The sequence below is a fragment of the Scaptodrosophila lebanonensis genome, unplaced genomic scaffold (assembly GCF_003285725.1).
Source record: "Scaptodrosophila lebanonensis strain 11010-0011.00,11010-0021.00 unplaced genomic scaffold, SlebRS2 tig00000001-arrow-pilon, whole genome shotgun sequence".
NCBI classification, from domain to species: domain Eukaryota; kingdom Metazoa; phylum Arthropoda; class Insecta; order Diptera; family Drosophilidae; genus Scaptodrosophila; species Scaptodrosophila lebanonensis.
Window position 1 is genome coordinate 29,659,123 of NW_022060529.1, and position 13,877 is coordinate 29,672,999.

Genomic DNA, 13,877 nt, shown 5'->3' on the forward strand with positions numbered 1-13,877 from the left:
CAATCAAATGAAAATTGCAGATTTTTCATACAATCTTTGGATCACTTCTTAGTGCTCACCTACACCATAAAACAGAACTTTTGTTAAATTTCAGCTTCCTAGCTCTTATCGTTTGGGCTGTGCGTTGATTGCACATAGCTTTTCGTGTCCCGATTTTTCCACGGGGAAATCCATATTATTCTGGCCCCAGACAAATATAAAATAACCAAGTATACAGTGTTTCTTGTATTCTTTATGAATATACAAACTAAGTTTAAAGTTAGTCGGATGAAAATTGTAGATTTTTCATACGAACGTTGGAGCCCGTTTTCCACCATTTGGAGTTCGAATTTTCCAAAATCTTCTTCTTCTTAGTGCGCACTTTCACTCTGAGACGGATCTTGAGTCCAAATTTCAGCTTCCTAGCTTTTACCGTTTGGGCTGTGCATTGATCACCAATCAATCAGTCAGTCAAGACAAACTGTTTGATATATATAGAGATAACGCAACGTTTTAAGATAGACTATGTGAAAAAAATGGGAATATTTATAAGAGCATATCCTAATTTTAAATTCAAATTTGTGTCTTTTCGTGCCTTCGTCAATACGATCAATACGAAAGAAAGGCTTTTGGAAAATTCGAGCTTCAAAGGGGGGGAAAACGAACTCACAAAATATTAGTTATAGGGGTCCTGTGTGTGTAACGAAATATTTTGGCAAGAAGAACAGTTGTGAAGAACAGAAAATGTTCATTTGAATACCTTAAATTCCTTCCTACTGGTAATTAATAAGGTGAAAATATATGTGTAGGTCATGCACACACAAACAAATACAATTTGAAACATTATATTGAGCGCTCATACGGATATACGGACATAGCTATATCGACTCGTGTCTCTAGCTCTTATAGTCTCTGAGATCCAGGTGTTCATACGGGCAGACAGACAGACATAGATCGACTCGTCTTGTCATGCTGAACGGGAATGTATGTATGTATATACTTTGTGTGGTCTGCCACGTTTCCTTCTGCTTGTTACAATGTTCCCCTCCTACACCTGTTAGATTTTTAACTTTGCCAAAACCTATTATTCCCTTGTACCTTTGAAATACAGTGTAATCATATGTTCATAGGATCAGGACTAGGAGAGTTTACATAGGAAGTTTTGTTAATGTGGGCTTTACGTAGGTATTTATTTTTATTGTTGGGCGATGCTAGATATCAAATTGAAATACATAAGCAAGTATTTTATATCATATAATTAAATATGTACATGTGTATGCACTTTACAAAAGCAAATCATGCAATAGTTGCATAGCCCAATTAAAAAGTTTAAAATCTCTGAAATCACATGTAGCTTGCGTTTTAAAACAGAGTAGAGTATTTTAGTTTTTAAAGACAAGTTTTCCGTAATACACATTGCGGAAAATATATAGGAAAATATGTAATTGAGTTTGGTATATTTGACACTCTGTGATTTCTTATATATAATTACCCACCAACTACTTTTTAAATATAATAGAAAAATCCGAATCTTGAGGAAAAATTTATTCATCCAGGGATATATTGTTGTTAAAAGTATCAAACAGATAAAGAATTTGAATATCTTGGAACAAATAATTAGATGTAGAATATTCTTCCAATACATGTATATAGAGATGCTTTTTTGTTTATTAACATTTAACTACTGTATTAAGGGATTGGTTGTCATACGAAAATATGCGACTACTAAGTTAACGACCAGGTTGATGTTTGTATAAATTGTAGTAACCTAACTTAAGCTTAACACATGATAGTTAATGGGGTGCGTCCAAAAATATACAAGTGGAGAAGCTAAAGACGGGTGTCCCGAATTGGAAATACTCTGCACATATGTGTAAAATAATTATAGAAAATGAAAAAAAAATTTTAAAAACGGGAAAAAAATGTCACGAAATTTTAACATTACACAATAACTTTAATCGGCTATACCTCCTTGGATATTTTACTACTACTGGAAATATTTGCAAGAATTACGGGAGCTCTTATAGTCCCCGAGATATAGATAGGTATACGAACGGCGTCTCCGTAACCCCCCATAGGCGGAAATGGGGGGCAGACAGGACTATATCGACTTGTCATGCTGATAAAAATGTATACATATGTATGTATACTTCGTTGGGTCTGCCACCCTTCCTTCTGTACAGAGTATAACAAGTAAATTTCAACTTAAAATGAAATCGCACTTCACACTTTTGCAGCTTTGTTTGGGTATTTACTAGAAATGTACTATTTGGGGAGATAAGTGTGAATTAATCAAAAAGTAAAAGTACATTGTACATTGACTACCAGCACCAACTGAATATGATAGTGTATGTAAACTTCGGCATTAGTTTTAATGTTCAATTTTTATACATTTACAAGTATATTTATTTGATAATCACAACTTTTATTTCAGTTACGAATTTGACGTCGACGTCTCGTGAAATGGATAGAGATAGCAATTTTAGTAAGAAATTAATTGTTAAATATCGGAAGGAGCACTATAACCTTACAGAGTTTATTGATAAGCATCCTGGCGGTGTAATTAAAGGTCTCAGAAATGCCGATATAACTGCCCGATTTTCAAAAGCTCATCCACATTCTGAAGCGGCAACGTATTTAATGAACGAGTACAAAATCTACGGTAAAACTCAAACGCACGGCCGAAACGAAGGAAAAAAAAAAGTTGATTTTTCCAAATCACCCCAGGAGATCAATAATCAATTTTCTGAGGACATGGAGGTGAGTTTTCTGAGTTTCTTCCAAAAAGAAAAGTTCCAAACTGATTAATTGCTTGGTACTTTATTTGTTATTTGCCACTTTAAAAAATATACAATGTGCTGTGACTAGCTGCAATAGAGGCATAATGTGTGTTTTTCTTCGGAATTATACATAACTACACCTATTATATTATTTATGTGATAGTTTTTACATTATTTATATGATAGTCAGTGAATAGTTACTTTTATGTATGTTTTGCTTTGGTGTGTGCTTAACATTAAACTAGGACTTTAAATCAGGCTTCAGTGATTTTGCCATTTTTTATGTAAATCTTTGGCTTAGAGTACAATCGTATCTCGTCCTCTACGCTAGTTAGCTCTTTGTCTATCTCAGCCCTGCGCGTGCGCACTCGCAGGGTCTGTGTGGTCATAGGCATATGATTAAGTTCGTTTATAAGCTTGTCAAAGCCTGCAAACGATAAAAACTGATATTATTATCACCGCATTGATTATGGATTTTGTGCACACTCACGCTGCTTGGCACTGTCCAAAAAGGCCAAGCGTTCTTGCTCGTTTAGAAGCACATGGCCACGTGGACAGTCAGGATCACGAGCTATTTCCCGCTTTACTGCTTCAGCTTTTTCACGCTTCTCCTTTTCTAAGTAGCGTGGGAGACGTACCTCGTCACGTGCTGCACGTTATATAGATAGAGTAAACAAAAATCTGGTGAAATATTTAATACTTACAGCCCAATTTATGTTGACGGCGCTTTAACTTGGTGATTACATTTGTGTTTATTGTGGAACGACTGCGTGCGCTTAAAGACGCCTCGTCCATTTCGAACCCGTCTTCATTGAAATCTTGTAGTCCCGACAAAGGCATAATTTCATTTGGGTCTTCGTCAAAAGTATGGACGCTACAATTTGTGTTTTTGGTCTTTGCGTCGTCATTTGCGCGTATCGGAAAAGGAAGTTCCTGTGATATTTCATCGCCATAATTTTGCCCATAGTAGTTTTGATCGTTGTCACGCATGCTCTGATACTGACCGTCGCTAATTATAGACTTGATATCAAAATTGCACCTGTCGAGAATTTAAAATTGAGTCCATTGACCAGAATTCTTTAAATTCATACCTACTTCTTTAGCGCGTTTGTTAGATATATTTCATCCATTATGTCGTCAGTTTGTATTCCAATATTAATTGAGTTCCGTTTACTTCCACAGGATTGACAACGTAAATCCTGATTATGTGTTGGCAGGGGTTCACAGTATTGTGGAGAGGGTTCAGAAGTGTCCCGATGATTTTGTTGGACAGATAGTTGAGCACGCCCCACGTCGCTGGTCACTTCACCGCAGTTACCCACCCCATTGGAGCGTTTGCCAATCAGTGACATGGCAATCTCCTTTTGCGACTTGCTTCGCAAAAAACATGTCTTATTTTGCACTGACGATTTTCCTGGATTTTCCGACTCGCGTTCTTCTTTCCTAGACTCACGTACATCGGGTGCGCCCCGTCGCATCCATTTTGGACGAACTGGTTCCCTGGCCGCGAGTTTTTCTGTTGTTGCTTTCTCCAGTGAACGCAAACTAAGCTTGTTTTCTTTTAGAAAGTTGCGTTCCTGAGTAACTCCTGCGAAAAGCAGAGGTTTTAATAGTATCAATGATGGACGTCACCATGGTGAGCATTTATGATGTTAATAACTTACGAGGCACCGAAAACATGCCCCTCAATGTCGGAATGGGGCGTAAAGTTGTGTTTGACATGTTTTTATCGCAATACAGTTCTTTGTGTTGACAACAATTTATAAAAAAAAAGCACAGGTAGTATATGTATATTGAGTATATTGTCGATCAGAAACAATTTCTGTATTAATTTAAATCACGAAATCTGAGTTATAACGAAATGCCGCACTGCCAGTGTTACAAAAGTAGGTAAATCCTACAAAACAATGACGCTGCCAACTTGCTAAATTAATACGGGTATTCTTGACACTGCACAGTGGTTTCTGTTTACAATTTTCAGATTAAATTTATAATTCCAGATTTTAAATATTAATTATTATTATAAACTTGTCATAATCAGGGGTGCCACAAAATCTCTTCCGCCCAAGTTTCGCCTTAAAACCCATTCTCGGTGCCACAGAAATCTCTTTTGGGAGGCTTCAAAAATCGGTTGTTTTGCCAAGAGATTTCATTAAAAACACTAACAAACACATTTTTCCTCATAAAAAAATCATTGGAATATAAACCCTATAGTTTTTCTGAACAATCTGCATCAAAAATATTTTGTGTATCCCATGTAAATATTATTAAATTAGCAAATTACTAAATCTATAGCTAAAACACTAGCATTCACACAGCATCCAAAACAACTGCCCCCTTGGCTCAAATAGAAAATTACATTTTTCGAACATCACTTTTTACTGACTCTTGTTTTGTGAGTCGAACGAAAATCAAAGATAAAAACATCGCTGGTTCGATGTAGTACAATAGCACAATATGAGACACTAATGTATGTATATACCAGCAGGTCTTGTACAGAAGCTGGGGAATAATTCAAGCTCCAAGACCAATTTCAAAAAACCGTATTCTTTTATTGATTTTAGAAACCACGTTTTAAGTCGATCGGTTCAAAAATGTGGATTTTTCAAACAAACTTTGGAGCTTGTTTTACCCCCTTGGAGCTCGAATTTTCCAAATTCCCTTATAATGCGCACCTACACTATGATATGATGTGGTACTTGACCCCAAAAAGAGAGAGCTTTCTCTTGAGTCTATCAGGCGCGTCTTTTTTGTGCTCCTCAATTTTATTTAATTTTTGGTTGTTCTTTTGGAACTTAAATTTATAATTGGGCATATAAAGCTTGCTTTTTGTATTCTCTACACTGTGTTGTGTTTGGTGTGATAACTTGTGCAGCGATAAGTATAAAAATTTATTATTTAATATTTTGGCTTCTGTTGCTGTGTTTGTTGTTAGTGCCTTATTACTTATTTTTTCTGCCTGCCGTTTTTCTGGCGTCTCCCTTCTGATCTTCAAGTTTGCGTGTGTGTTTCAGTTCATTTTTTCTTTTGCATCGCGCTCACTTAATTGTTGTTGTATCCCCGCTCTCACCAATTTGCATCAGAGCTTTCGCTTAGCGTCGCTCAGCGTAGTACTGTTGCTTTTTATTTCTGCCGTTTTTTTGTTTGTGCTTTGCGCTCGCGCACTTTATTTTGTGCTTTCTTTGTAATTAACCCTATAAAACTTGTGTGGTTAATATGTCGTGCTGCAAGAAGTCTTGCACATTTAAAGATGCTCTGGATTGTGACCAACTGCAGTTCATAGGCTGCTGGTTGTGTGACAATATGATGCATATTGCGTGTGCTGGTCTCAGTGGGAGGGACCATGATAAGATCATCGCCAAGCCCAAAAAAGGCTGCGGCGGTGTAAAATGGTCTTATCCTACGTGCATTGATATTCAATTTGATTTCTCGCGTATGTACAATAACGTGAGAAATCATTTTGTAAAGCTGCATAAGATGACTAAGCAGCTTGCGAGTGATTTCGACTCAGGAGCTAAGTTGCTTAGCAAGTATAAATTTGATTCTCCACCTAAAAAGAGGTTGGAGACTCAATTTTTGAATGTGCCTTCCGTCGCGCCCTCATTGTCGCCTCAATCGCTTGCTCCTCTCCCATTAACTCTTCAAAACAATGACTGCTCCCCAATGCTGCCTCCGTCAACCTCTCCAGGTATTCTGTTTGATACTTCCCCTTTACCCTCGCCGATAACTGTCTCAGCGACCCCTTTTTTTGTCCCACCCTCACGCAGTGAAGCAGCTGCGCCGTCTCATAAACCATCTGAGCCTGTTTCTCGCGTTCGTAAGGATCAATGCGAACTGTCCTCTGGTGTAACGGTCGATACTGCTTCTACCTCATCTGCATGCCCTCCTTCCCTTACAGTCGTAGCGCCTCGGAAAAAGTATTTGTTTCAAGGCTGTCTGCTGATACCAGCTGTGAGTCTATCGCAGCTTACATTGCTAGCAAATCTTCTGCTAGCGTTTCCATTTCTAAATTTAATTTTTCCGTGCCTCGAGAAATAGCTGCTTTTAAGATTAGTGTTCCGTTTGAAGCTTTTGAAACTATTTGCGACCCAAAATTTTGGCCACCGCATGAGTTCATGAGTTCAAACAGAAAAAACGCACTAATCCAATTCAGGTGTCTTTGCCAGTTAGTTCTTCAATACTGGCTACTAACAATGGTTCAAAAAACTAGAAATTTTTCCAAAATCTCTTAGTTTACAGTACCAAAACGTTAGAGGTATTGCATCTAAACTTAATGCTTTATATAGGGATAGTTTTTCGTTTGAATTTGACTTAATTGCATTATCAGAGACGTGGTTAAATCCTACTATATCTGACTTTGAAATTTTGTCTAATAACTTTATAATCTATAGACGGGATAGACCTGCTCGCTGTGGTGGTGGTGTACTGATTGCAGTTAAATCCACCATCCAGTCGGAAATTGTCCACGTTAATATTCCGGACGACCTGGAATTTATTTGCGTTAAGACAACATCTCCTTCTCGAGCGCTATATATCACCTGCTCCTATATTCCTCCTTCTTCTGATATTCAAGTTTATTTGCTCCATATCACTTGTATCAGAGAAGTATGTTCCCGCCTGCGTGATAATGACTTGGTGGTTATGGTGGGGGACTTTAATTTGCCAAACATTTCTTGGTCATTCTTTAATGATTCCCCTCACCTTATTCCTTCGTCACCGAATGACTTTTTAGATTGCCTTCTTGAACTCTCTTTTGTTCAAATTAATCCTATATACAATCACCTTCATAGATATCTCGATCTGGTTTTTGTTAATGATGTTAATAATGCTGTGGTTTCTAGATCTTCTCCATTAACACTGCCTGAAGATATCTATCATCCAACTCAAGAAATTAGTCTTCCCTTTTCTAGATATAGTGCAGGGTCTTCTGAGTGCAACATGCCTCGCAAATGCTTTCGTAATTGTGATTTTGTCATGCTTAAAAGTTTGATTTTAAATACTAACTGGTCTTTCTTATATAGCTCCACTGATATAGATGTTGCTTCAAAATTTTTTTATGACACCATGTATTCCATTTTCGATGTCTGTGTTCCCAATAGCTTGGCATCATCTTCTACTCTTAAACCTCCATGGTTTACGCGTAGACTTTCTAACTTAAAAAACATTAAATCGAGATGTTTTAAAAAGTTCAAAGAGTCTGGCTTATCTGATGACTTCCCCAAATATTCTATTGCAAAATCTAATTTTATTCTGTTAAACTCCCTGTGTTACACAAAATATATCGAGCGTTGCAAACTTCAATTTAAACATGACCCTAAGAAGTTCTACAACTTCGTAAATTCTAAACGGAAATCTTCGACTTTGCCATCGTCATTTTTTCTTGCGAATGACAATTCTGTTAATGATTCTGTAAGTGCTGAAATATTTGCAAAGTTTTTCCAGTCGACATACTCCTCCGAGTCTTTTAACGGCAATTCTTACCCATTCTGCATTATGCCTTCAAATTTCACTTTTGCTCCAATAATTACAGATTCTTGTATTTTGTCTAATATACAATCTGTAAAAGCTTCATTCTCTCCTGGGCCTGACAACATTCCTAGTTGTGTGCTCAAAGAGTATAGTACCTCCCTCTGCAAGCCGTTGCTTAAGCTTTTTAATCTGTCCCTTGAGAACGAAATCTTTCCTGCTTTTTAGAAAGAATCGTTTATTATACCACTCCACAAAAAGGGTTGTAAGTCAGACATTTCTAACTATAGGGGCATTGCCAAACTGTCTGCTATTCCTAAATTATTTGAAAAAATAATTACTTCCTCTTGACAGCATCATTGTAAGTCTGTAATCTCCCCTGCTCAGCATGGATTTTTTAAAAATCGGTCAACAACGACTAATTTGCTAGAATTTACATCTGTCATAAATGATGCATTCCTAGCAAAGATGCAAGCTGATGTTATATATACTGACTTCAGCAAAGCATTTGATTCTGTGAATCACGACCTCCTCCTCTGGAAGCTAACTTGTATGGGATATCCCTCAAACTGTTTGAAATGGATTTCCTCGTACCTAAAAAATAGGACACAGAAGGTACTACTCCGGTCGAATATTTCTAAACCTGTTATCGTAACTTCGGGCGTACCTCAAGGTAGTCATCTCGGCCCCCTATTATTCACTCTATTTATTAATGATCTTCCGTCTATCCTGCTGCACTCCCGTATACTAATGTAAGCCGATGATGTAAAGCTTAGCTCTTTATCAGTCTCGCCTGCATTATGATCTAAACTGTTTTCAACGGTGGTGCTTGGTCAACTACGTGAACCTTAAGTGTTCTAAATGCAAGTTTATGACTTTTCACCGGTCCAGACCACATCTAGGTACTTATGCGATTGACTATATACCATTGCAACGTATATCTACAGTTGAAGATCTTGGAGTTCTTTTTGATTCCAAATTGAATTTCAATCTTCACATCTCCACTATCGTTAACAAAGCTAATGGTGTTCTTGGTTTTATTAAACGATGGTCCAGAGAATTTAACGATCCCTATACTACCAAGCTACTTTACAGTTCTCTAGTACGACCAGTGCTAGAATACTGCTCATGTGTTTGGTGTCCTCAGTATAAACTGCATCAGGATCGCATTGAGTCAGTCCAGAAACCATTTCTTCTTTTTGCTCTTCGTGGTCTTAACTGGGATCCTAATCTGCGACTACCTTGCTACTCCAGTAGGCTTCTCCTTATTAACCTGCCCTCTTTGGCTCACCGTAGGATAGTTCTTGGTGTTCTGTTCCTCCACAAATTGATTGTTGGAAATGTTGATTCCTCTATGCTTTTAGGTCGTATTAATTTTTCTGTTCCTTCCAGGCCAACAATGAACTTTTTGCCTCTTCTACTTAACAGATGCACTAGTGATTACGCCATGCACAACCCTTTTCGAGTATTATGCTCTAATTATAATTCTTTTTACTTTTTAATCTCTAGTGAGCTCTCTCTCCCCTCACTAAAAGCTTATATTTTCAGCTACCTCCGGCAGAATCACTGATCACCACTGCTGTGAGTAGGGGCATAGCTTGCCGGATTGGCTAATAAATTTTCCCCCAACGGGTCAGTGATTCTTCACCTTTAGCTTTTAATTATATTTTATCTCTTATTATTTAAGTTTTTTTTTTTTATCTTCTATTGCTATTTTTTCATCTCCATTCCTTTTTTTGTAATAACTTATCTGACTACCCTCTGCTGTGAATCGGGGCATAGCTGGCCGTTTGGCAAATAAAATTCGTTATTATATATTTGTGTCATTTTTATAGGCTTTTTATTCCTATAGCTTTATTTTAGTTTAAGTTCTCTCTTGTATTGATTTTTTGTTTTCTTTTTCTTTTACATCGACTGCATTGTTTGTCGATGAAATAAATAAATAAATAAATACATTTCGGCTTTCTAGCTATTATTGTATTGTGGGCTGTTGACGCGATTTCCTTGTGTGCCTCAAGAAAGCCCCAATAATTCAGTATCCAAGAAAAAAAAGTAAAAAACCGAGTATGCAGTTTTATTTGTATTATTTGCCAATCAGTCAGTCAGGACAAACTGTTTTATATATAGAGAGATTTGGTCAACTTATTCAACTGCACAACATTTAATTGAGCATACACACATACATATGTATGTATGTACCTTAATTATCATAATTATTTCTTCTACTCTTTTATGAAAAGTTACAAAAATACTATGCAGTGTATCTTGAGTATATAAACCTTTCTTTCTTTGAGTATACAAACCAAGTCAAAAGTTAATTGAAGTTATAATTTTTATAGCCTGTACCCAACGGGTGAAAGGCTGTTCTAGTTTTGTGCGAATGTATGTAACAGGCAAAAGGAGGCGTGGCAGACTCCACAAATTATATATTTTCTTGATCAGGGTGACAAGCCGAGTCGATATAGCCATGTCCGTCTGTCCATCCGTCTGTCCGCCTGTATGAGCGCAAGGATCTCAGAAGGTACAAGAGCTAGAATAACCAAACTTGGTATTCAAGTTCCCATAAGCCCTAGGCAGGTCAAGTTTATTTTTTATTCTGATGCGCTGCCTGCAGCTCTGCCCTCAGCTGTTGTTGTTTTTGCTGTTTTGTTTCAACTTTGTGCTGCATACATACACGCATATAAACACGCATAGACATGTGATTTATATGCGTGTATGTATTAAATAAATTTTCTTTATTAATTTAATTAATTAATTCAATTTTTTTTAAAAACTTTAATTTTTTTTTTTTTTTAATTTTCCTTTTTTGTGGAGAGTACAGGCTATTTTATTGTCGGGCTTGCTCGACTGTAGCGTTCTCTCTTGTTTTTAATAATTTAATTTTTTTAATTTTCCTTTTTGTGGAGAGTACAGGCTATTTTACTGTCGGGCTTGCTCGACTGTAGCGTTCACTCTTGTTTGTTTGTACCATAAGCAATAAAACTGCAAACCCAAAATTTTTTTACTGGCACAAGTACGTTTTTAAACTTACAAAAATATGAGACACATACATTGGAACAAAATTTAAATGAAATGGTCGATGGTTGTTCCAACAGGACATCAACCCAAAACAACGGATTACGTTGTCAGGGTTTGGTTGCTCTACAATGCACCACGTCAATTGAATATTCCACCGTAAAGCCTTGATTTGAACAATATTGAACACACATGGGACCTTTTAGACCGGGAAATATGGGGAAATATCCAGTGCGTGAAGCTTGAAGGAAGTGCTGTAGTACTGCGAAATCTGGTGGAGTCAATGCCGAAACGTCTTCAGACCGCCATTAAAGCTAGTGGAGGTCCTACCAAATTAAAAAAATTAAAATAAATATTATGTGGGGGTCAAGTGCTTTAAATCTCAGAATTTTTACGAATTCTCACGAATTTTTACGTCATACGTACACTTTTGTAAAGGAAAAAATATGGGGGTTCGTGTATATCTTTGTAACGACACATCATAAGTTTATGATTTTTCGTTTTCTCCAATAAGAACAGATAAGCTACGAAACTGCATCATTAGTTTTTTAATAAATATCTTTAGTTCGGCCAGGTAGCAAAATATTGGATCGTATGTAGACTTTTGGCGCCCACTGTATAATTATTTTACTGAGATACTACAAACATCACATAAATTGCCAGTAAAAATGTGTATTCTTATCTTCTTCTTTTTTCAGTACCTAGTAGATTGGTCAAAAGCAATGCTTCCTCAAATTGCAAACATAACCAAATATTATAATGATTGGGTACACAAGCCAGTTGATAGACCTCTGTTGTTATTCGATTCTTGGTACTTGGAAATGTTTACTAAAACCCCATGGTGGCTTGTGCCTACATTTTGGATTCCAGTTATTGCTAACTTGTTATGGATAGATTTTGAGAAAAACTCAGATAGTAAATTTGAAGTAAGTAAAAATTATCTTTGATTAAAATACGTTATACCTATTAATTATTTTGCAGATTGCATATTTTTTCGGAAACGTTTTTGTTGGAATATTTTTTTGGACTTTACTCGAATATGCTTTACATCGTTGGATTTTTCATATTAAAATATCGTGTGACAGTAGCGCGTGGCTCTGTACTTTTCATTTTCTTATACATGGTCTTCATCACAAGGTGCCGTTCGATCCGATGCGGCTAGTTTTCCCTCCACTACCGGGCGTTATTTTAGTTAATATTATTTATTTCCCAATAAGTTATGTAATTCCTCGTCCACGTGTCATACTAGTGGGTGCTTTGATAGGTTACTTATCTTATGATATGATACATTATTATCTACACTATGGAAATCCAAAAGCGAAACATCTTTATAACATGAAACGATATCATTACCAACACCATTTTGTACACCAAAATTTGGGCTATGGCATTAGCAGTACACTATGGGATGTCGTTTTCAAGACATGCATTAACTTGCGAAAACTGACATATCGACTAAATTGGACTTAAAAGTTGATTTCTAGATACTCATATATATTATGATCAAATTTTTAGGTTTAAGGATTTACATTTTGGATATGCTGTTGAAATAAAATGCTTATTGGTTCTAATTACGTTTTTTGCATACCAGCAAACTGATCATGTAAGCTCAGTTTATGTCAATGTAAGAAACAAAGAAACTTGGTCAAATGATTTTAAAGATGTGGAGATGGTACTCTGAACCTACGAGTATGTGTACAACATTTATAGAAATTTTAAAAATTAAGAAAATTTAAAAAAACAACGGATATCTATTATACTTCCTTGTTTATTCGAATTTACCTAAAAGGTGTACAAGCATGTGGACAGTGAAGAGTTAAGCCAAAGCAGCAATAATAATGAAGCTGCGGGCAGAGATTATATTTAGGACTACAATGTGTGTTCCAAAGTAAACAGAACTTAAAAAAAAACTGAACAAATGGTTTTTTCGGCAAAATCAATTTATTTTATTCAAAATAGTCTCCTTCTGCTTCAATACAGCTTTTTGCACGATCCAAAAGCATGTCGAACGAGTGTTTTAACTCGTTGGCCGGTATGGCCGCTAGTTTGCCGGTGCAAGCCTTTTGAATGGCCTCTACGTCTGCATAACGCTTTCCTTTCATGGGCAAATGCATTTTTCCGAAAAGGTAGAAGTCGCACGGTGCCATATCAGGTGAATAAGGCGAGTGGTTAATGGTTAAAAAGTGATTTTTGAGATATTTGAGACGACGATCAATGCTTGACTGCTTAAACGGCTGCTGCACACGTCTGAACGATGACTACTGACTTCTGAACTGCAACTAACTCCATTCTTCTGCTGACATCTATTTAAACGGCTAACTGCTGAGTGGTAGGGGATGCCAATTCAGTCCATTAGGACCACATACATTCTTACGTTCGGCCATTTTGATTTAATCATCGGCCTCTGATGACCAATTCTCCTGCTCGTTCCCTACGTACTTCCAAAGTTTAATGTTGTCTTCACTTAAGGCTGTATTGCTCGATCCCTCGACGTTTGCAGTTTTGCGAACATCATACCGACCATTACGTTTGACCTTTGTTATTTCGTAGAGCCTAAGATATTGACTTGCCATCTTCTTCCCTGTTGTGAATTGTGTGCGCCGGACGGCAACCAAATCACCAACTTTATAGCCATAT

General features: G+C 36.8%; 2 protein-coding genes across 2 annotated transcripts in view; one reads left to right on the plus strand and one right to left on the minus strand.

Moving 5' to 3' along the window:
- LOC115628413 (dihydroceramide fatty acyl 2-hydroxylase FAH2) overlaps window positions 1–12,811 on the plus strand; it is a 37,724-nt gene extending 24,913 nt beyond the window's left edge. The window contains exons 2-4 of the mRNA XM_030524504.1: window positions 2,414–2,739; window positions 11,939–12,166; window positions 12,222–12,811. Coding sequence (XP_030380364.1) covers window positions 2,443–2,739; window positions 11,939–12,166; window positions 12,222–12,710 — 1,014 coding nt within the window. The 5' untranslated portion in view covers window positions 2,414–2,442 and the 3' untranslated portion in view covers window positions 12,711–12,811. The remainder of the gene's footprint in view (window positions 1–2,413; window positions 2,740–11,938; window positions 12,167–12,221) is intronic.
- Window positions 2,784–4,575, minus strand: LOC115628401. Its single transcript, XM_030524493.1, has 5 exons — window positions 4,424–4,575; window positions 3,855–4,347; window positions 3,464–3,798; window positions 3,250–3,408; window positions 2,784–3,186 (listed from the first exon to the last, which is right to left on the minus strand). Exons 1-5 carry the CDS (start codon window positions 4,479–4,481, stop codon window positions 3,014–3,016), a joined length of 1,218 nt encoding a protein of 405 aa, XP_030380353.1. The 5' UTR covers window positions 4,482–4,575; the 3' UTR covers window positions 2,784–3,013.
- Window positions 12,812–13,877: the final 1,066 nt, after the last annotated feature.

Excerpts from the sequence above, each read along its gene's own strand:
- LOC115628401 (XM_030524493.1), bottom strand. The coding sequence starts at position 4,481 with ATGTCAAACACAACTTTACGCCCCATTCCGACATTGAGGGGCATGTTT. Across the intron at positions 4,348-4,423 it reads GGGCATGTTTTCGGTGCCTC|GAGTTACTCAGGAACGCAAC; the intron begins GTAAGTTATTAA and ends TGCTTTTCGCAG. Across the intron at positions 3,409-3,463 it reads CCGTCAACATAAATTGGGCT|CACGTGACGAGGTACGTCTC; the intron begins GTAAGTATTAAA and ends TATAACGTGCAG.